The 21,232-nt window shown below is 39.9% G+C and overlaps 1 protein-coding gene across 1 annotated transcript in view; it reads right to left on the bottom strand.

Moving 5' to 3' along the window:
* The window catches only part of LOC119410617 (Down syndrome cell adhesion molecule-like protein 1 homolog), a 156,511-nt gene that overhangs the window by 37,506 nt on the left and 97,773 nt on the right, over window positions 1–21,232 (bottom strand). Inside the window, exons 4-12 of the mRNA XM_037677502.1 lie at window positions 19,110–19,256; window positions 18,701–18,979; window positions 17,016–17,291; window positions 14,654–14,953; window positions 9,102–9,244; window positions 4,247–4,376; window positions 1,456–1,734; window positions 502–630; window positions 140–319 (exon numbers count right to left, since the gene is read on the bottom strand). Coding sequence (XP_037533430.1) covers window positions 140–319; window positions 502–630; window positions 1,456–1,734; window positions 4,247–4,376; window positions 9,102–9,244; window positions 14,654–14,953; window positions 17,016–17,291; window positions 18,701–18,979; window positions 19,110–19,256 — 1,863 coding nt within the window. The remainder of the gene's footprint in view (window positions 1–139; window positions 320–501; window positions 631–1,455; window positions 1,735–4,246; window positions 4,377–9,101; window positions 9,245–14,653; window positions 14,954–17,015; window positions 17,292–18,700; window positions 18,980–19,109; window positions 19,257–21,232) is intronic.

The following is a 21,232-nucleotide window of genomic DNA, read 5'->3' as shown; positions in this document are numbered from 1 at the left end:
GGGCTTCATTGGTTTGACACAGTGAGTGAGCACAAGAGCATGAAGTACGATGAAGCAGGAGCAGAAGACAATCTTAGATGCCCAAATTGCATACAGGCTCTGGACGGGTTTTACAGGCTGTGTGTGGTTGTGTGCTCACTTTTGACTGTGAGCACCATGCTCTTGCTGATGTCTGAACCCACTCCGTTGGAGGCCTGACAAAGGTAGAAACCACGATCCTCTTCCAGGACATGTCTGATGAGCAGAGAGCCATTATTCATTATCTGAATACGGCCAGTGAGAGGCACGGGGTGGTATTGCTGTGGGTTCCCAATACCCGCTGGACAGAAGGAGACAAGACCAGTAATTATGATAAAGTAATCTAACAGTATTTGCATTTGAAGACAATCTATTCTGCACAGTGTAGAAGCATGATTCTGGCAATGGGATTAAAAATGCTGACAGAGGGATATACTGTAACACATGCATGCATAGATAAAGTATGAAAGATGATTCATGTACCGAGTGCACCTCTGGCATGCTTCCACATGACTTTCGGAGGGGGGTATCCATCAACAGAACAGTTCAGGATTGCTGCCTTTCCATAGATCCCATCCTGGTTGTTGGGCTGCACAACAAATCGAGGAGGTACTGGAAATTCACAAGAGAGAAAGTGAATGAAAAGACACTATTTTTAATAAACAATTGCATTACCAAAAAAATTGCATCAAACAATTATTCTGGGAATAAATAAATAATATAATTACTTTTTATTACATTTGCATTATAATAAATTATAATTAATAATCCTATAAACAATTGTAATTATAACAAATAGGCTACCCCACTATGCTATAGCTAGCTGCTGCTGCAGCCACTTGCATTTGCAAAAATATATAGAATTCTATGTAAATAACCATGTGATGTATAATTGATTGCAATGTAAAGATTTGTAAAATAAGGTTTGATGAGTGTGTTTTTTGCATTTAGACTTGTTTGTATGATGGCAGCTTTCTCGTTTGATCTTTGGTTCTCCTTTATTACACATTTGCTTTTCAATCTGGTAATATTTAAACTATCTCTCTAAACTGAAGTAGTTTAGTTTAAAGACTTGTCTACAACAGGGTGGTTTTAAATTGTTTATAAAGTTTGCACAGAACTCCACTTTAAAACACCCACTATGGCACTTTAAAAAGATTTTCTTACTAAGTGAGATTAAACAATTTAGTATATGTTACAAAGATTCATAAGCAAATGCTTTGACTGAGACTGCCTCACTGTTTAGCATGACTCTAGCATCAACTTTAATAAGACAATAGTCTAATATATTTTTTGTTTATGCTGAAGTATGTTTAATTGATTTTATCTGTGGTGCAAACTTTTGATATTTGCATTAAAAAAACATGTTTGTTCTAACTATTGCTGTTTTGAGGTGCTGTATATATGCTTATGCTTTCTGCACTCGGTTGTACTTACCTGTAACTGTGAGCTGCCTCTCTGTGCTAACAGTAGCAGCATCATTGCTAGCAATGCAGGTGTAGTTGCCATTGTGTTTGAGAGACACTTTGGAGATCTGCAGGGAGCTCATGAACTCCTTTGTGTCGATGGTGATGCCCGAGGAGGGTACGATCTCCTGGCCGTCCTTCCGCCACGTGATGCGTATGGGCATGTCTCCAGATGACACAACACAGGCGATGTACATCAATTTGCCAATGGAAGTTGGGGGGAAGTCAAATGGTTGGATCAGCGGGGGAACTGAGAAGCGGGCAGGAGAAAATAGAGACGAGGTGAAAGAAGAAGAAAATTAGAAAGACAAAGTAAAGAGGCATATTAAAATGAAAAAAACAGGAAAAGGACGAGATCAAATTTAAGCAATGACCAATGAAAGAGAGGAGCTGTAGAGTAAAACAGGGAACAGGGAAGGCAATGAGGTGATATAAAAATGGACAGAATAGGAAATGTAGTTCAAAAGACAAGTGAGCGTATAATATTTAAACAGTTAAATAAAATGAAGTCAAATAAATGTAATGTTTAGAATCAAGGAATATATGGATGGACAAATAGTTTTAACAATTCAAAGGCATTTAGATGGTGAGACAAAAATGGATGTAAAGTAAAAAATGGAATGGGAAACCAGTGAAGGGAGGAAAAGACAATGTTAGATTCCCCCGTTTCAAAAGCCTGTCTTGAACTCTGACATTTTATTCTGATTAACAAAATTGGTGTAAACTTTTCTGTTTGACTCCAAGAAAACAAAGATGATGTCCTGAGGTTGTTGTCTTGTCCTGGACTAAGTTACAAATCTCCATATTAAACTGCTCACACCGCAGCCGCCCATGCCCTTTACCAATTCCTCCTTTCCAGCCCACCTCGCCCTGCTAAAGCCAGCCCGTAATAGCTGCTCTAATTAGAGCCCCATCCATAGGGGATGAACAGTGTTGCCATGGATACCTGCTGAAGTGATGGTGATAGTTTGGAGTGGGGGTCTGAGGGGATGGGGGTTCATCTGAGACATCTGGGAGATTTAATCTGGGCCTCGTTAGCATTCATCTAATTAAATGAGAGGCATGACAGGCACACGTTCATACAAACACGTACCAGCGAGCGTGTAAATGTACATGCACACATGCACACGTGAGCAAGGTCATATACGTTAATGTGCCTGTATGTGGTAAGGAACACTATGGTACAAATACCATGGAGTAGCACAGATTTCACACTTTGTGAAAATGTCGCACAGAAACACACACTCACACACACATTGACAACTTCCTGGAACAAACATGTCGTTCTGCTTCTGCAGCTGAGAACAGAGCGAGACGTTACATGCAAAATATTTACAGCACGCACACACACTTCATTCATACTAATACAAGCTGGCACAGGGCATACACACTCACTAAACTTATGCAATAGCACTCCTGCTCTGTGTAATTGCCGAGTGGTTGAGAGCTTGCACTCGGCCACTCCGCCCCTTAATCAGGGGTTATTAGAGGTAATGCAGAAAGCTTTGTTCGTGCTTCTTGTTCTGTTTCACTAACACTACCCTGTTTCAAAGCATTGCTAATCACTTCCTGTTTTACCATTAAACAAAGATTCATAAAGACGATTTTTGGCCTTTTATTGATGTGCATGACTAACAAGCTACATGTAGCAGCCTATACAAGATTATTTTGCATCAAGGACCATATAATCTAGGAGCACTAGCACATATCAGATCCAGAAATGGCTTAAACGGGAGTTGAGCTAAGAGGAAAGCCAATCAACTGATGACCAGACCATTTTTTAAGGCAAGAGGTGAAGATTAATGATTTCTGAGATTGTTGTCATCTTACAAATCCACAAAAAGTATATTGGTTCAAAATGAGGCGTTCGTTACTGTAGAAAAGTAAAAGTAACAGTAAGCAAAGCCGTTGAGATAAAGAAGTAAGATGTTTGGATGAGACAGAACAACATTTGGTGAGAGAAAATAATTTGAATTGAGCTGAAACCTACCAACCAACCCTTCTAATTCTCACCCTAAAGTTAAGGTTTATTATACACAGGAACAAGAAGATACATGTTGTGATAAAATGCTTTTAGATTTAAAAACAGTCAAGTATTACACCAGGTATATTTTGCAAATGGAAAACAATAAGAATTTAGTTTGCCAATGGCACTACTGTAACTGTTAGGAGATTAGATTGCCAAATAAAATTAATTATGTTTTGTTCCAAAGTTTTTCTATCAAAACCATCCATGTTTATGGCTCTCTGACATAATCAGTAAGGCTTAGATATAAGCTGATAAAGTCAGGTCGATCTGTAGGCCATCAGCAAAAATAAATAGTGAAATAGCTTCTGAAAATGGACCACCAATGGAAGAATACATGATGAAACTGGAATGGGACCTTAAATAGAGCTCTGAGGTACACCACAACGAAGAAGGGGTCACAACTAAATAATTTTTCCTTAAATGTAGAGTTCTTTTTACTACAATGTGCATTTTCTTTTCTTGGAAGGTGGAACCAGTACTAATAAATGCATAATCTGTATTCATTCAAATCAACTTTACTAAGCTTGCTATTGTAAAACAGAGTATTTCACATTACAGTGAACCCAGCTATCCTGCCTTCAGATTAAAAATTCCACCAAGCAACATTATATGGATTGTGCAAATTCCAAACACACTCATATACGTTTGAGACATCTATGGAAGTTCTTGTGTATGGAAAATAAAACCCTTGTGTAAAAACAAAATGTTCAATAAAGTCACCTTTGCAACTGACCTTTGACTGTGATGTAAACGGTCTCGGTGATGAATAGCCGTGGCTGGATCAGCACACTGCAGACGTAGGCGCCTTCGTCCATGCCCTTCTGAACATCACTGAGCTTCAGTGTCCCATTCTCAAACACCACCTGGAGTGGCATTTATATTATAAAATATATCAATAATTTGTAAACAGACATTTGAATTCAAATTATATAGCATTAAAGGGCGCCACGGTAGCACAGTTAGTAGATCTGTTGCCTCTCAGCAAGAAGTTTGATGGATTGAATCCCAGCCGGGCACCTTCCTGGGTAGAGCTTGCATGCTCTCTCTGAGTACTCCTGTTTCCTCCCACAGACCAAAAACATGCATGTTAGGTTCATTTGTAACTAACTTGTCTCCAGGGTCGAGTGAGAGTGTGTACGTTTGTCTCGTTTATCTCTATATCTACGTTCACACTGCAGGTCTTAATGCTCAGTTGCACTCAGATCTTATTTTTGTGTGTAATCGATCACATTATCATTAAAATCAAGGGAATTTTGGAGTAGTAGCAACATATTAAAGGTAAAAACAAACTCAAATATTGATTCCATCACATAAATATTGATATGGAAAATTGTATTTGACATGTTCAGAATCAGAATCAGAATAAAATTTATTGGCATTGCACTGAGCTACAATGCAAACATGTATGCACGTATGCATGTATGCATGTATGCAGTCGTCCGAAAGATGGGGGGAGTGCACAAAGCTGCAACTATAGAAAGCGCGGCCTTTTCTTATTCTTATTCAGAAAAATATTTTTGAGATAGGAAAAGGGGGAGAAACATGAGGTTAGATAGTGGTATTACAAAAAAAGATCTTTCACATCTTGTCTATCAGGACACAATTAGAAACATAAAAAAAAAACTCTACTAGCAAGCACAATTAAAACATGATTACATTTGCATTTGACATCAAGGTGTTGAGATTTGTCCATGAGCGTTTTTCAGATCAGCCACAGTTTCTGAAGATGTTGTTTCAGCCAGCAGTTCTGATAAGCTTGCACAGAAAGTTCTCGGGGGGTGCGATAGATGAAGCTTTTGTCCTTGGTTACCCATGTCCCAGGAGAAATTTGATAGTCGGCCCGTCTCCGAGGTCGTCAGGAGTCTGATTCAGATAAGCTTGATTCTTGTTTTTCTTCAGGCAGACAGATTACTTTTTTCTAGCCTCGAGTCCATCTGGGCATTCTGGTTCCGAAAATGCCTAATTGTGGGATTCCATTCCACTGATCCATGCTATGAGTCTCCTTCAAGGTCGAACCCACCACGCTGATAAGTCCCAGAAGCCGCAGGTGGCCTGCGATTCTCATAAATCGCCTCCACCTTACGGTTTAGCTCATAAACCAGATGATTCAAAGTTCCTATTGCATGGACCAAACCTTCACACTGACTCGGAAGCTTTTCCATGGCCGAAACTGCTGCTGCCATCTGCTTTAAAAGTCGATAAAACAGAGCCCCGCCGATGCCAAAGAGCAGAGTCCCTTCTATTATAATTCCAAATATGTAAACATCTTCAACATCCTCCTGAGACAGAACTGAAAGGCACATCAGCTGCCACACTCCCCACGGATCCATGACATACCCCACAGCGTGAGCCTCAGCTGGACACGCCGATTCTCCAGGACCTTGTCGCTTTGATGAAAAAATCTTATCAATAGAGTTGAACGCCCAAGATACCAAATCCATAATCTTCTTAATTTATGTTTGGAAGATGTGAACCAGGCACTTCAGACACACAGAGAGCAGAGCAGGAGGAAGGAAAAATGGGGGAGGAAAGACAGAAGCAGCCACCTCGATCAGAGCCAGGGAGAAAAATAAATAAATGTTCAGACTGTCATGAAAATATCTGAAATGAGTCGATATGGGAAAAAATAAAAAATAAAAATCAGAATGGGCCGCATTTGTCTGCAGTGTGAACGTAGCTTATGTGGCCCAGTGATGAGCTTGCAACCTGTCCAGGACTTCCCTTACCTCTCGCATAATGACTACTGGACATTGGCCCAAGCAAATCCTGGTGTTATTTTGTGTTACAGTAGTCTCTCGCTTCTTCGCAGTTCAATTTTCGTGGACTCGCAATATCGTTGTTTGTGGGCTTACAGTACTGTACACATATTGGACAATTTTTATTATTGTTTAACACACGATTGTGGAGGCAGCACGGTGGCGCAACTGGTAGAGCTGCTGCCTCTCAGCGAGCAGGTCCTTGGTTCAAACCCCGGTCCAGGGGCCTTTCTGGGTGGAGTTTGCATGTTCTCTCCGTGCATGCATGGGTTTTCTCCGGGTGCTCCGGTTTCCTCCCACAGACCAAAAACATGCATGTTCGGCTGATTGGTAAGTCTAAATTGTCCCCAGGTGTGGGTGAAAGACTGAATGGTTGTTTGTCTCGTTTGTCTCTATGTGTCCCTGTGATGGACTTGCGACCTGTCCAGGGTGTACCCCGCCCCTTGCACAGTGATTGCTGGACATGGGCACCGGCGACCCCCGTGACCCAAAATGGAATAAGCCAGTAAAGATAATGGATGGATGGATGGACACGATTGTGGACTGTACAGTAATATCACTGTACATAGCTCATGTAGATGTGAGAAAGTTAATGACAAAAAAATAATAATAATTTGGACAGACCCTGCCATTTTGTAGTTATCTTTCATTCAACCCCCAACAGTACTGTAATTGCCACTCTTAAGGACTACGTTGCCCTTAATTCAATGCTGTAGTGGCTCTGGTCGCTGTTTTCTGCCGAACAGTATTTTTGCAAAGCGAAGTCATGACTGCTGAACCGGCCTTTCAAACGTAAAATTGAATTTGTTACATGGAAAAGTTGTTTTTTTAAGAAAATTCAATTTTACAAATGTAAGACTTGCAAGAAAATGTAAATCATGTCAGGACATTTCTCTTTAAGAAACGGAACATTGCACTTAGTAACCCGGGCACTGATCAGATCAGTAACCATCAGCTCCGTTTAACCCAGCGGCTGATTGGCTGTTACCATCTGTTATTGTCTGTTTACCTTCACTTTTTTTCAACTAAACTTCAAGTGTTACTACTACGTTGTTTTCTAAATGTTCTGTGTTCAAAAGTTTCTGGCGGCGAACCAAAATGCCAGAATGCTTTGTAACTGAAATGCTTAGTAACCCAGGCGCTGATTGGCTCAGTAACTGTCAGCTCTGTTTAACCCGGCCGCTGATTGGCTGTTACACTAGCAGACAGTCACTAACAGCAGGGGGTTTGTTTACCTGTGTTCTTTTTCAATTGGATGGCTCCTATTAATGTTCTGTGCATTCAAAAAGTTTCTGGCGGCAAACTGAAATGCCAGTGGAAGATGCTGACGATTAAAGAGAAAATGGAACTTCTGAATAGACTTTAAGATGGCCGAGATGCTGCCGGCCGCCTACAGCACAATTGTTGAGATGGAAGTTGCACTGGTCATGTGGATTAATGATTGCAAAAAAAAAATAAAAAAAATAAATCACTTTGGATACCAACACCAAAGTTGAAACAACTTTACTGTATGATCATCTTGCAGCAAGCAGCATGGAGGAAGAGACATGGCAATGTAAATGAGGAGTGGAGAGCGGGGGGGGGGGGGACAAACCCGAAGCTGGACCTTTCGACTACCTGGTTCAACCACTGAACCACTGCATTTAGTGCCAGCAAGGGATGGTTTGACAAATTTCAAAAATGATTTGGATTTAAAGGTGTTTCTCACAGAGAGGCTGCGTCCGCTGACACAGAAGGAGCAGAGGAGTTTAACACAACGTTCAAAGATCTGCTCGCCAAGCCGGAGGTCTACAGGTCTGAAGAAGTTTTTAACGTGGACGAAACAGGCCTGTTCTGGAAAAGGATGCCATCTTGCACTTTCATTATGAAAAACGAAGCCAAAGCACCTGGTTTCTTCTCATCTTCATCACCTTCTTCGTCATCACTGGACAGCTAATTCTTCATCTCCATCTCTTCTTCATCTTCTCTGGTGAGTACCCATTTAAAATGTATATTTTTTTAAATGATTAAGAGTTTAGAAAAATTTTATGAACATTGCAAGAGCATGGGAAGGGTCTAAAATGTCAATATATCTGTATATAAATACTAAATAAACTACTACTTACTACTACTACTACAGTAAATCCTAAAATAAAATACTACTTACTACTATTACTACTTGTGTACATAATATTGTTCCAGTTCATGTACCACATGAGATGGTAATGACAATAAAGTTAACTTGAACTTGAACTACTGTATCCCTACTTTGGGGCGTGGTCCCTAACACCCGTGTTAAACGAGGGACTACTGTATTGGAATTATTTTAGCTACTGTTATGATAACTTAAAGGCAAATGTAAGCAATTCAAAATCTCTGTCATTTCAGTTATTGAATATGATGAACATAAAATTGAACAGACAGATTCATTTAGAAAAAATATGAAAGTTTAGAGTTATTACAGCACAGAAAAAATAAAAATACCACATTTGTTCATTCATTTTCCAAATCTCATTTAACCTCACGTGTTGGAACCAGATTGTTACAAGGCCAGTAAAGAAGCAAACAAGACAAACCAGCATGATCCTTTGCACTCACATTTGAAATCTGTATTGAAACACTAATTGGACTCACATGCAGGTTTTTCGACTGTTGGAGGAAGACACAGTCAGAGAACACCCACACACAGGCACTGAGAGGAAACGTAAACTCCACTCAAAGCGTGCGCTATAATCAAGAATCTTTTTGTTGTGAGATGGAAAAACTAACCACAATAACGCAATACTATCCAAAACACAGCATATTAATGATATTTGTACAGTCTTTTACTGAAGGTGGAAAACAGGACATCACCTGGCGATGGTTGTCAGGCAACAGGAGTTCCTCCTTGTACCAGTTAATTGAGTAATAAGGATACCCAATTACACGACAGTTTATGAAAGTGTTTCTTCCTGCCACTGCAGTGATGTTCTTCATAGGGCGAATCCTTGGAGGACCTGATTTGGAGAAAGACAGAGAGAGAGAGAGAGATACAGAAAGACGAAGAAAGGAAAATAAATGTGGTCAAAGAAAGACAAAAAAGGGGACAAGAATATCATTAGTTGATGGTGCCAGAAGCAGGTCATGGAATTTTAGGAATAATGGGGAAGGTTGATAAGGAAGAAAGTAGGAAGGGGAAAAAGACAAATATGAAAACATATAAATAAATAAAAAGAATGTAGGGGTGTAGGAAGAGAAAGTAAAAAGGATGTTCTACGGTTCTGTCCTAAAGTTAATGAGTCCAGTTCTACTGCTGTAGTAGAAGATTTGATCTTTTTCTAATCAATACTGACAAGTTTCTCCAGAATTAAGTTTGACATGTGTCTACCCATCCTTATCAGTTTCCTGTTCCTTCCAGACTTGCGTTTCTCACCACGTCCACAAAGTTGTTCTTGAAACGGTCTCTTTTTAAAAGTTCTTGTAACAGTATAACACCTCTCTGTAGCAATATCATTTTAAAGACAACTGCTGTAGAGAGAATGAACTTATCAGATTGGGCCACGCATTTACATTTCCTCCCACAAAACTCTGCCAATTTTTAAAAAAGCTCTTGGTCATTGCAGTGACACAAATGCTAGAAGCCAAATCCAGTTTTAAAGAGGCAACTAGACCATGTCTCGTTCTCGATAGACAAAAAGGTTGATGGTCATAAACTATGTTTTAGATACTATTCGTAAGAAAATTTACTGAGCCCTGAAACCACAATGGAAAAAATAAAACTGAGATCTAGTCTAAACTATTTTACTTTTCTGTTTAACTTTATTCCGTTAGCTTTTCTGAGCATGTCTGTTCCTCTAAAATGTTTGTTGATGTAGCTCTCTTGTTTGCTAAAAGAGGAGTCAAAATGAGCCATCCATCCTTTTATTTACTTTACATGCTTTTCCAATGCAGGGTTGCAGGAAGCTGATGCCAATCTGCAGCCATCATTGGACAAAAGACATGGTATACCATGGGCAAGTTTCTAGTTCATCATGGGGCCAGGTGTGATGGACTGGCACAACACTCACAACAGTTCACACACTCGATCCCACCTAGTGATGACTCTTCTGTTAACATAATGTATGTTTTGGTCTGCGGGAAGAAAACAGAGTTCCTGGAGAAAACAAAACCTATGCACAGGGAGAAGCTCCAAACTTTGCACAGAACGGTTGCTGCTTGGTTTCCTTGAACCTAGAACTTTTTTTTCTGTGAGACAGCAACAGCTCTAACCGATGATCTGCTATTCCCCAAAACGGGGATGTGACAAGTTCATTTAAATTATCTAAATCATTCTGGTCTTGGCCAGTTTTGTCCCCCAAAATATTCAGTTTTGCATTACATTCCAGCAGAAATAGTTTGAGATTCCTCCCAGAAGAACACCACTCTGCACCTGAACTGCTACAGTTAGCTGCTACTGCTGCTGGCACTGTTTGCATTTGCAAAACAAAGCTTTGAATTTTAAAGTTTAAATTTGTTTGTAAACCTGTTTCTCAGGCTGTTTGTAGTGTTTCTTAGTAATATAAATTTGCTGATCCATTACAGGAAAACTGGTGTAAGTTTGTTGAGAACTTATAATCTGCAATTTCAAGTAAAGCTATCTGACTTTCTTTCTGGTTCTTGAAGACATCGTGCTTCACATCCAAGGGGCTTTCTCATTTGAAAAATCAAAATGATTTCAACATTTTAAGCAGGAGTCCATGTACCTTTGGTTCAACTTAACAGTGATAGTCGTACATTTTCGAGCCACATTGGACTAGACATGAATATTAAATTTAATGCTAATAGATGTAACAAACAAATGATTTAACTGACTTTATACCTGTGTGCTACAAACAGGAAGTAACGGAGAGAAAACGAGTAGGTATAAAATGAAGCAAACAAAACCAACACTTAACAGTTTTAGGTACTTGTATTAAAAGATTTGCTGTTTTAATGTAGAATGCATTTAGATGAGGGTGGTTCCGTTGGTAGATCTGTTGCTTCTCAGCAAGAAGGTTGCCAGTTCAAATCCCTGCCTAGGACCTTTCTGGGTGGATTTTGCATGTTCATCACAGGGTGGTATGGGAACTGCACCAGTCAGAGCCAGAAAGCTCTATAGAGGGTAGTAGTGCAAACAGCAGAGGACATCACTGGTAGCAGTCTCCACACCATCCAGGATATCTAACACAGCTGATGTCTGCGTAAAGCATGCAGCATCATTAAGGATCACACCCACCCAGCACAAAGACTCTTCCGTCTACTACCCTCAGGCAGACGATACAGGAGTCTGTCATCGCGTACAAAAAGACTAAAGGACAACGATTATCCACAAGCTGTCAGATTAATGAACTCTCGATAAATAACACTGAACAACTGGCAATAACTAACTAATAATTCAACCTCAATGTCACTACCGTCTGTCCGTCTACCCATCTATCCATCTATGTATATATAGAGATAAGTGTGTGTGTGTGTATATGTATATATCATGTGCATTTTAGCTTATATTACTACCTTGAAATACCTTTTTTCATTCAAATTCATCCTGCTGCACCATTATATTCTACCATGTTGTTGTTCAATATCTCTATTTAGGCCATTGTAAATATTATAATTACTTTTTCACTTTTTGGTATTTTTATTGTGTACCCTTATTACATGCTTTTAGTATTTCTTGTTTGTTGGTTCTTTGATTTTTTTAAGTTAGTCAAATCAGTTCATCTCATCCTAAGCATTTCATTGTACTGTTACCCTGTGTTAACCTTGCATATGACAAATAAACACAACTTGAACTTCTCTCTGTGCATGCATGGGTTTTCTCCAGGTACTCCGGTTTCCTCCCACAGACCAAAAATATGCATGTTAGGCTGACTGGTAACTTTAAATTGTCCCTAGGTGTGAGTGACAGAGTGAATGGTTGTCTTGTTTGTCTCTTTGTGGATCTGTGATGGACTGGAGACCAGTCCAGGGTGTCCCCACCTCTCGAACTGTGACTGCTGTATGTGGGCACCAGTGACTCCCGCGACTCGAAAAGGAAGAAACAGATAAAAGATGATGGATGTATGTACTGATTCATTTACATGTTAACCTGGCAAAATAGTCATTCATGCAGATTAGCTGTTAATCAATTGATTCAAAGCTTGTATTGCTTTAACAACATTATTATTGATTATTGATTTCTTCTGCCGTGTTTGCTTTTTTAATGCTGCTTGGTTATCTGACTTTGAGCAAAAAAAGAAGGAAACTATTCTACATAATTTAATAAAAATTTGTTGGAAAAATGTAATATAATGAAGAAGATGACAATACATTTTGGTGCAGAGTTCTCAAAACACATTAAAAGAATGCCTCACTGTTTAAATAGTGTTGCCAAGTCTGACTGCCAAAAGATGGAGACTAAAGATCTGGGCAGGACGACAGAAAAATTTAAAGTTGTTTCATGTTGTTGGAAGCCATCACTCAGTCATCTGTCTCTTCTTCTCTGACCTTCTCACTATTGTTCATCTTGTACCTTTGTTTTGGTGTCTTCCTGCTTCTCTCCAACCCCCACATCTCTTGGTCTCTTTCTCTCTCCTCCCTGTCCCAGCATGTGCTGAGCTTTGAAGTCTCAGCTCTGACTAGTCAAAGATGTATTATTCAGTAGCACGTCACACACACACACACACACACACATTCTCACACACACGTCAACACACACATAGTCTAAATGTGTGTGTTCACCTGTGTCTGTGTGGCTCTGTGAACTTGCTGGCAGTCCCTCGGTGAATGAGATAAGTTGAATGACTCACATTTCATTGAGAGGGCATACATGCAGGTTTTTCCACAAGTGCTTATAAATATGTGTGTCCATGCATGTTGGTGTGTGTTGGCAGTATTTGTGACAGTTTGTGTTGCATGCAGGGCCTGAAAATCTCTGGCAATGGGGCTCATTCTCACTTCAGTGATCATTCTGGCATGTTTGCTTGGAGCAGACTCACATGTCACAACTACACATCTCACCAAAGGACCAAGAAAAGGGACCGAGAGAAATCGAGAGGGAGACACTGAGACGGTGATGCAGCTCTGTCCGTTGGTGTCACTTCTCATCCTTGTCATCTCAGACAACAGTGACATCACCAGTTCTGTCACCGCAGCTTTCCATCAGCCTCTCCAAAGACATGAGGAACTCCTCTCGACTCCATTCCTTTCCCCTCATTTTATCTACATCGTTTGTTCCTTTAGAAATCTTTGGCCAATTCTCACACTCTCACACATCTGCTCACATGCTCATGTTCATGTTTGTGCTGATGTTCAATGTTTTATGTTATGAGTGCTTAGTGTATATTTAGTTGATGTTTTTCTTAGATCATATCTTAGATGTTATTACTGTTTTTCTTAGACATTTTATTGTTGGATGTAACTGGGACCCCGTGTACATAATTTCGCTCCACCACATGTACCACATGAGGTGCGAATGACAATAAAGAAACTCTGACACTATACCTGTTTCTGCTTTAGCCACTTTGTCCTACAGTAGGTTAAACTAATGTACAGCTTCTCTTTGTCAATGTTTAGCATGTGTGAGCACACGGCTGCACATACAAGTGGGTAGAGTAGGCAGAACAGAGGTACACGCACAGAAAAACACATTAAGTATATGCTGGTGAAGATTATCAGTCATCCAGGACATGATGAATTCAAAAAGTGTTCAATACAAAAACAACTGGACAAATAAAGTCCAGTTGTTTTTGTTTTGAACACTTTTTGAACACATTAAGTATAGTTTTTTTAAGACAAACAATTCTTATTGACTGTATGTAAATCTAACACTTGGGGAAAAATCTTTTTGCATCTAAAATATGTTTTCCAGTACAATTGTACATAATCTTGTTCCACCACATGTACCACATGTGGTGCGAATGACAAATAAAGAAACTCTGACTTTATGCTGCTGTATTCATACCATCTGCTCACAACAGACTCATGTTCGGGCTGCTGTTTAATACACCATATCATATTACATGTTTATTGTTTAGCGTAGATCTTAGATCCTTATATACTGTTTCTTTTTATACTTTATATTTTTGCTATTTTTGGGTGTAAGTGGGATCTTGAGTACACAATTTCATTCCACCTCATGTACCACATGTGATGCGAATGACAATAAAGAACCTTGAACCTTGAAATACGAGGGGCTAATGTACTCAAAAACTGAAAGAAAGACAAAAAAGACATACAACGTAAATGGGCTCCTGGAGAAAAAAGACGTTTCTGCAGATGGAACAGACAAAAAAAAGGACAGATAAGAGAAAACTAAACGCACATACAGAGAAAAAGGTAAAGCCAGGAGAGCGTATTGGCCAGGGTGGGGGAGGGGGTCAGGCTTTGAGGAGCCTCTGTATAACTGATATTGAAAAGTAGACAGGCACCTCTTACGTTTATGCGCGCTTGGTACTCGGCACTACCAGCCGAGTTTCGTGCGGCGCACCGATACAATCCTCCATCGCGAATCTGTGGGCTGCTGATGTTCACGTAGCTCACGGTGCTCCCGTCGGAGAGTGTGTACTGGCTGGATCTGACCCGTGACAGATCCCGGGCCACAGGCTCATCATCCAAGGTCCAGGTGATAGTGGGCGGAGGGGCTCCTTTGGCAGCACACATCAGGGAAAACGGTTCACCCGGGACGACAACCCTTTCACTGAAAGAGGTAACGATACGGGGTGTCCCATCTGGGGAATGACAAGACCAGAGATTTAAGGTGTGAGAGGAGGAAGAATGTAGCAATAAAAGTGTGAGGAGACGGGTAATAAAGCTTTCATATTACACTTGGAGACACATACTGTTCTTCTTTGAGAAATGTACAAGCATTAATGTGATTATTTGAAAGTTTTGAAGTGAGATTCTTTGGAAAAGTAATGAACAAGTAATATATTAGCTGATTTTGATCATTTTGATGGACAAGTTAGAGGCTAGTCCAAGCAGGGCCAGCCAAGAACAAAATGGATTTCTAAACTCTTAAGTTAATTCTCAAATGTTTCACTGCAGTTCCTGAGAGATGGTTTTAGTTTATGAACCAGGACATCCCCTCAGATTCTCTGATTCTCCTCGTTTAGCTAATCAGTGGAGCTAAATAAGAACTTTTGGTGATTCTGTTTTTAGTAGCCATGCACCGAAAATGTGGAACAGCCTACAGGAGGATCTGAGAGGAGGCCATAATCTTGATAGTTTTAAATGTAAACTGAAAACCCATTTTTCCTATCGGGCTATTACATATTTGGGGCAACTGTGGCTGAGTGGTTAGAGCAGTTGTCCTCCAATGCAAGAGTTGGGGGTTCAACTCTACCAGCATTCACATGCTAAACTGTCCCTGGGCAAGACACTGAACCCCTCATTGCCTCCAATGTGTGTCCCACCAGTGTATGAACGTGATAAAGCACTGATTAATCTTTGCATAGATATAGTAGAGTGCTGTATGAATGGATAAAAGAGGGCATAGATTGTAGTGTAAAGCACTTTGAGTATCTTGATGAGATAGAAAGGTGCTATATAAGTACAGTCCATTTACATATAAGTTTTTTTTTCTCCCTCCACTGTACTATGAATTGCATTTGACTTATATGAAAGGGGCTATAAAATAAAGCTTGACTGAGTGATTGATTGATGAGAAAGCTATTTTGTGAACCTTAATCAGTTTCACATTATATGGGCGGCTGTGGCTGAGTGGTTGGAGCAGTCGTCCTCCAGTGCAAGACTTGGGGGTTCGAATCCACCAGCAGTCACATTCTGAAGTGTCCCTGGGCAAGACACTGAACCCCTCATTGCCTCCTATGTGTGTCCCATTGGTGTATGAATGTGATCTAAAGCACTGATTAGTCTTTGTATAAATCTAGTAGAGTGCTGTATCAGTGGGTAAATGAGGGCACAGATTGTAGGGTAAATTTATTTGAGTTTTGAGTATCTTGATAAGATAGAAAGGTGCTATATAAGTACAGTTCATATAGAAAGCACAAATGTAATTTTTGTTTTCATCTTCTGTCTATAATTTCTCATTTAAGTTTCTTTCTCAGTTTGTGCCTTTTCAGAAACAATTTGCTGATTGGTCAGACAATTGGTTAAATATAGCAAAACAGCAACTCGTTTGAGGTGTACCAAAGTAACAAGCAGGGAGTTATGTTTAAGGGCCGTAGTAGGGCGTACATGTATTTCAGTGCAATCTCATTCTGTAAAAGAAGCACAAGCCCAGACAATATGAGGCATTTCAGACAGTTTACCAGCGATGTCTACTGTTGGGAAAAAAGTTTTAGTATGGAACTTGAGCTTCATAGCTTTGATGCTTTTTTATTTCATTTCATTTTTTTTTTCCCCAAACATTATACAACACAAATGGGAATAAAAAACAAGCAGCATAACAAGCACTGAATTAGAGGTCAAATCTAGTCTGAAATGTGTCTAAATCATTACACAAACAAACAATGCATCCAAAATACATGCATATAAAAATGCACATTAAGGCATTTATTTCACATTCCCATCCTCTGTTTACTGGTGAGCTTTTAATAAATTAATTTTTCCCCATATGTCAGCAGATTCTCAACTGCTACATGAGTTCACACATGAAGCAGAAGCAACCTGTTCTTCACCACACATATGTGCTGTAAATCATGTGGAATTATTGTTTTATTCAGCATAAAATCAAACAGTTACCCTGATGCATAACTAACCTCATCAGCAATTCTACGTAAACATTCATGAGTGCACAATAACACAACAATAATGAACTTCTGTCGTCACCTTCTAGCAGTATGATGGAGAAGTCCTGGGCAGTTTGGCCCTTCCTCGAGGCGAAGCACTGGTAGGCGCCCGAGTGTCTTTTTTGCGCAGCAGAAATGAACAAGGTCTCATTGTGAGCTCCCTGGATGGAAAAGTGCTGATCGGGCATGACGGGTTCTGTGTTACGGTACCAGGACACCGTAAAGTGAGGGGAACCTTGAACAGCACAGGAGAGGATGACAGTACTACTGATCCCAGTCTTCAAGTTCTTTGGAGACAATGTGACCCGCAGGGGCTCTGCAAACAGAGAATACAGGAAGAGAAAAGTCGAAAAAACAAAAAAACAATGTAGATTTCATTTCATTTTCATTTTCATTTATTTATTTAGTTAAATTAGGACAATGCATATCAATCAACATGTCAGCAGTAAGCAACAATGTGAATATGCTGGTGTTAGCATTGCATCACAACAGCTACTATTCATCCGTTGTCCTAGAACAAGAAACATCCCACAAAACAAAGAGCAGAGAATAATACAAACATCACCTATATAACTTATAGCACAACATGAAATTACAATAAAGATCCAATGCCATAACACAATAGACAAATTAATCTACATATGAGTGCACTTCTGGTTAGTTTTAATCTTAGTTAGATGAAGGAAAATTATCTACATTCTTGAGGGTAATATATCTTGAGGTTGCAGGTTCGATATCCGGTTGCACCAGAGAGGGCATACAAAGTACTTTGTAAAACAATTGGCAAGTTTCTTGTGTGAGTTTGTTTGCTGTGGGGAGCAGCCAAAAGAAAAATAATTACAACAACTGAAGGTTAATATATGCCAGTATTCCAAAATGAGCATAACTATTGTCATGAGAGCAGCATGGTGCTGGCTAAGCAATAGAAGTCAAGTTGTGGTAAAGTTGTGTGCCTGTGTATGTGTCAGTTACTCTGTCCGTCTTGCTTTTGTGTGCCTCTGTATGACTGAGTGTGTGTGTGCTGAGCACTGAGGAAATCCAAGACAGAAAGGGGAGTAAATGTCAGTGAGCAATATGCAGCTGGTGTTAAGGACCAGCGGCTGCTGAATGTGAGTGAGCATGTGCGTTCGTGTGTCACTGCATCTGCATGTGTAAGATTGTGGGCAGTGACTTTGGCTTGTACAGTGTGTGTGTGTGTGTGTGGGTGGGGGGGGGGGGGGTGTTTCCCACCAAACATCGGCCCTGTCATAGGAGGTTTGTGTGTTGCACAGTGATGTGCCTTGTGGCCACTCTGCTCAGTGTCCACTAACCTTACTTTTCCCTAAATTCCATATTTTCCACACAAACCTCTCTGCGTATTCATCATGCCCGTGTCATCTATTTTTTTATATAGCTACATGACATTTTAATAGCTGAAGATTCAGTTTATCGTCATCTCTCACATCCTCTGCTTTAGACTGACCGGCCAACATGACCTTTTTTAATTTCTTTCACATTAATGTGGCACTATGAGCAAAGGAGGATGAAAGAAATCCTTTGTAACCAAACTCATGGTTATGTCATACGAGGCTAGCAAAAACAGCTTAAACAACTGCTTGTTTGTGTCCCTGTGTGGCATTCATTGTTTCTATTGTTCTTATCCATTTGCTCAGCAGTTGCCAGTACAGAAAAGTAGAGGTCAGAAGAGGAGATGCACTGAAAATGCTCAGTGATGATTGAACCCACCTATAACATTGAGGTGACCGGTCACCTCCTTGGAGCCAAAGCTATTGGTGACCTCACAGATGTAGTTGCCGCTGTCCTCGAGTCTCAAGTCAGAGATGGTGAGGCCCGTGATGCGGTGAGTCCAGCGGGAATCTGCTGGTAATGGCCGACCGTCTTTTAGCCATCGGATGGTGGGGTTTGAGTAGCCGGAGGCGATGCAGGGCAGCTCCACACTGTGACCCACCTGCACTTCACCAGACTGGAAACTGTCCAGCACATTAGGGGTGGACTCCGTAGGGTCTGAAGATGATTGTAAACAGCTTAAAATATGTAACCTGTCTGTTAATGTTCCATCACTACAAAATCTTTAATAAGGGCAATAAAAGGAAAGACAATTCTTTATTTTAATGTACAGCAACTTGTTGCTTACCCATAACAGAGAGTCTGGCTCCATTACTCTGGCGGGTCTCTCCACTGTACTTGTGCTTTGTGATACAGCGGTATGTGGACAAAGCATCTTCCTTCTGCACTTCTGAGATATATAAAGTGCCAAATGAGGTCAGGAAGAAACGATTACCTGTGGAGGACAACAGAGAAGGAGACAGTGGGTCAGTCATGTTTGACATAAAGCATTTAGTATTTATTGTCTGAGCTGTTATGTTTTCTCCCAGCTGGCTTTATTTGACACAACACATTCATTTACATATATCAAAACGTTATTAACTCATTTGTTTTAAATTATTGATTTTTCAGGACTGTTTTAAAATAAAAACAACATTTTAACACTGGCTTTTTATAAACTTTGTTGACAACGTAAGGGCCTATGAACAAAAAAGTTGGTCACTTGCTTTGATCACTGTTCTAAGGTTGTTTGTCAATTTTGCCAACAATATCACAAATTTCAGAAGAAAATGTTCATTGGTGACAATGTTCAATCACAGAACTTCAATGAACATACAGATGCTTTAGTGGTTCCCAACCCTGGTCCTTGAGGAACACCATCCTGCATGTTTTAGCTGTTGCCCTGGTTTGACATACCTGATTTGAATGACTTAGCGATTAACAGGTTTTGGCAGAACTTGAGGAAGTAATTAAATCACTGAATCAGGTGTTTTGATGCAGGGAAACAGCTAAAACATGCAGGGTGGTGTTCCTCAAGGACCATGGTTGGGAACTACAAACTTTGACTCATCATTCCAGTGAAATAGACACAATAGAGGAAGACTGACAAGAAAAAAATAAGTTTTTGTAAGTGTTAATATTGTTGGAGGTGTCTGTAGGTGTTACTTTAACAGCAGATCAGGATCACTTTAATTTTTCATCCCTGACTAGTTGTGTTTACAAATGTGTGCTTGCAAAAGAGAAGAAAAATGGATGGAAAATAAATTATGGGAGTATATTTTTGTGTTTTCAGTTCAGTTCTGGTTTTTTTTTTTTTTTTGGTGCTACATAGCCCCTCTGGGTTATTGCAGACACTGAGCACTCAGAGTGTGTAATAAATTGCTAATTGTTTGGTTATGTTCAAACTGCTATCAAGCACATGTGTGTTAGGCAATAAAATCCTGCTAGCTGTTCATTGTTGCACCAAACATTTCTGTGTCTCTGCCTTGTTGACTCTAGAGACTCCCATTTAAACACAGGCACATTCAATGACTGCATACTGAAAATGTGTCCCACACATAGGCCGGCACCTAGCCACGGCTCAGCAGATTTTTATTCTGAACACCTAGAAACCTGCTGTAAAAGGTGTTCAAATGTTGATGAATATCATTGTGGTATGAACTCTGCTAAAGCCACAAAACAGTTTTTATTCTTTTTCAAAAGTGATATTTATAAAGCACTAGTGGCAAATTTCCTAGTTCCTTTAGCCCATTCTTCTTTGAGTTGACAAACTGAATGAGAAAATGAGTGTCATGAACAAACTGTGTGTAGACGTTCAGTGTGAAACACACATCAATAATCAGACTTGCGAGTGTGTGAGTTTGTGTGTGATTCCTACCACAATGTGAGCAACAAGGATCGATGTGTTTTATGGCTGCAAAGCTTTGACTAAAGAAGATTTAATAAAACAGATACGACTCAACAGGTTTCCTGCCACACACACCCACACACACACATAACACACGATCCAAACACTAACAAGACTGATATATTGTATGATGGATGGTAGAGGTTTTACTTACTCACCTCATTCAAACAAATGTGTTTGACTCCTCTCACATTTTCAAAAAGCATTGAGGAGTGGGAAAAAAAAACCCATTGCATAGGATTGTTTGAATAAATAAAATGGGAAGTCACAAGTAATCTTTCTTGCTGCCTGTACCTTTTGGGTTACAATTAGTTTTTTCTGCTTTACACTTTCATACACTGAATGAACACTTTCTTCATCATACTTTACAGGAAAAGTATATTTGTCATGATCAGCTGTTAATGTCATTGAAAATCCATGTCAAAACTACAGCACTCCCAGTAATCAGATCAAATGTGCATACAACATCCATCTATTCATCCATCCATCCATCCATCCATCCATCCATCCATCCATCCATCCAT

Source organism: Nematolebias whitei, chromosome 6 (assembly GCF_014905685.2).
Source record: "Nematolebias whitei isolate Nwh7 chromosome 6, NemWhi1, whole genome shotgun sequence".
NCBI classification, from domain to species: domain Eukaryota; kingdom Metazoa; phylum Chordata; class Actinopteri; order Cyprinodontiformes; family Rivulidae; genus Nematolebias; species Nematolebias whitei.
The sequence above is the reverse complement of the archived record's forward strand: the minus strand, read 5'-3'. Positions and strand labels throughout refer to the sequence as shown.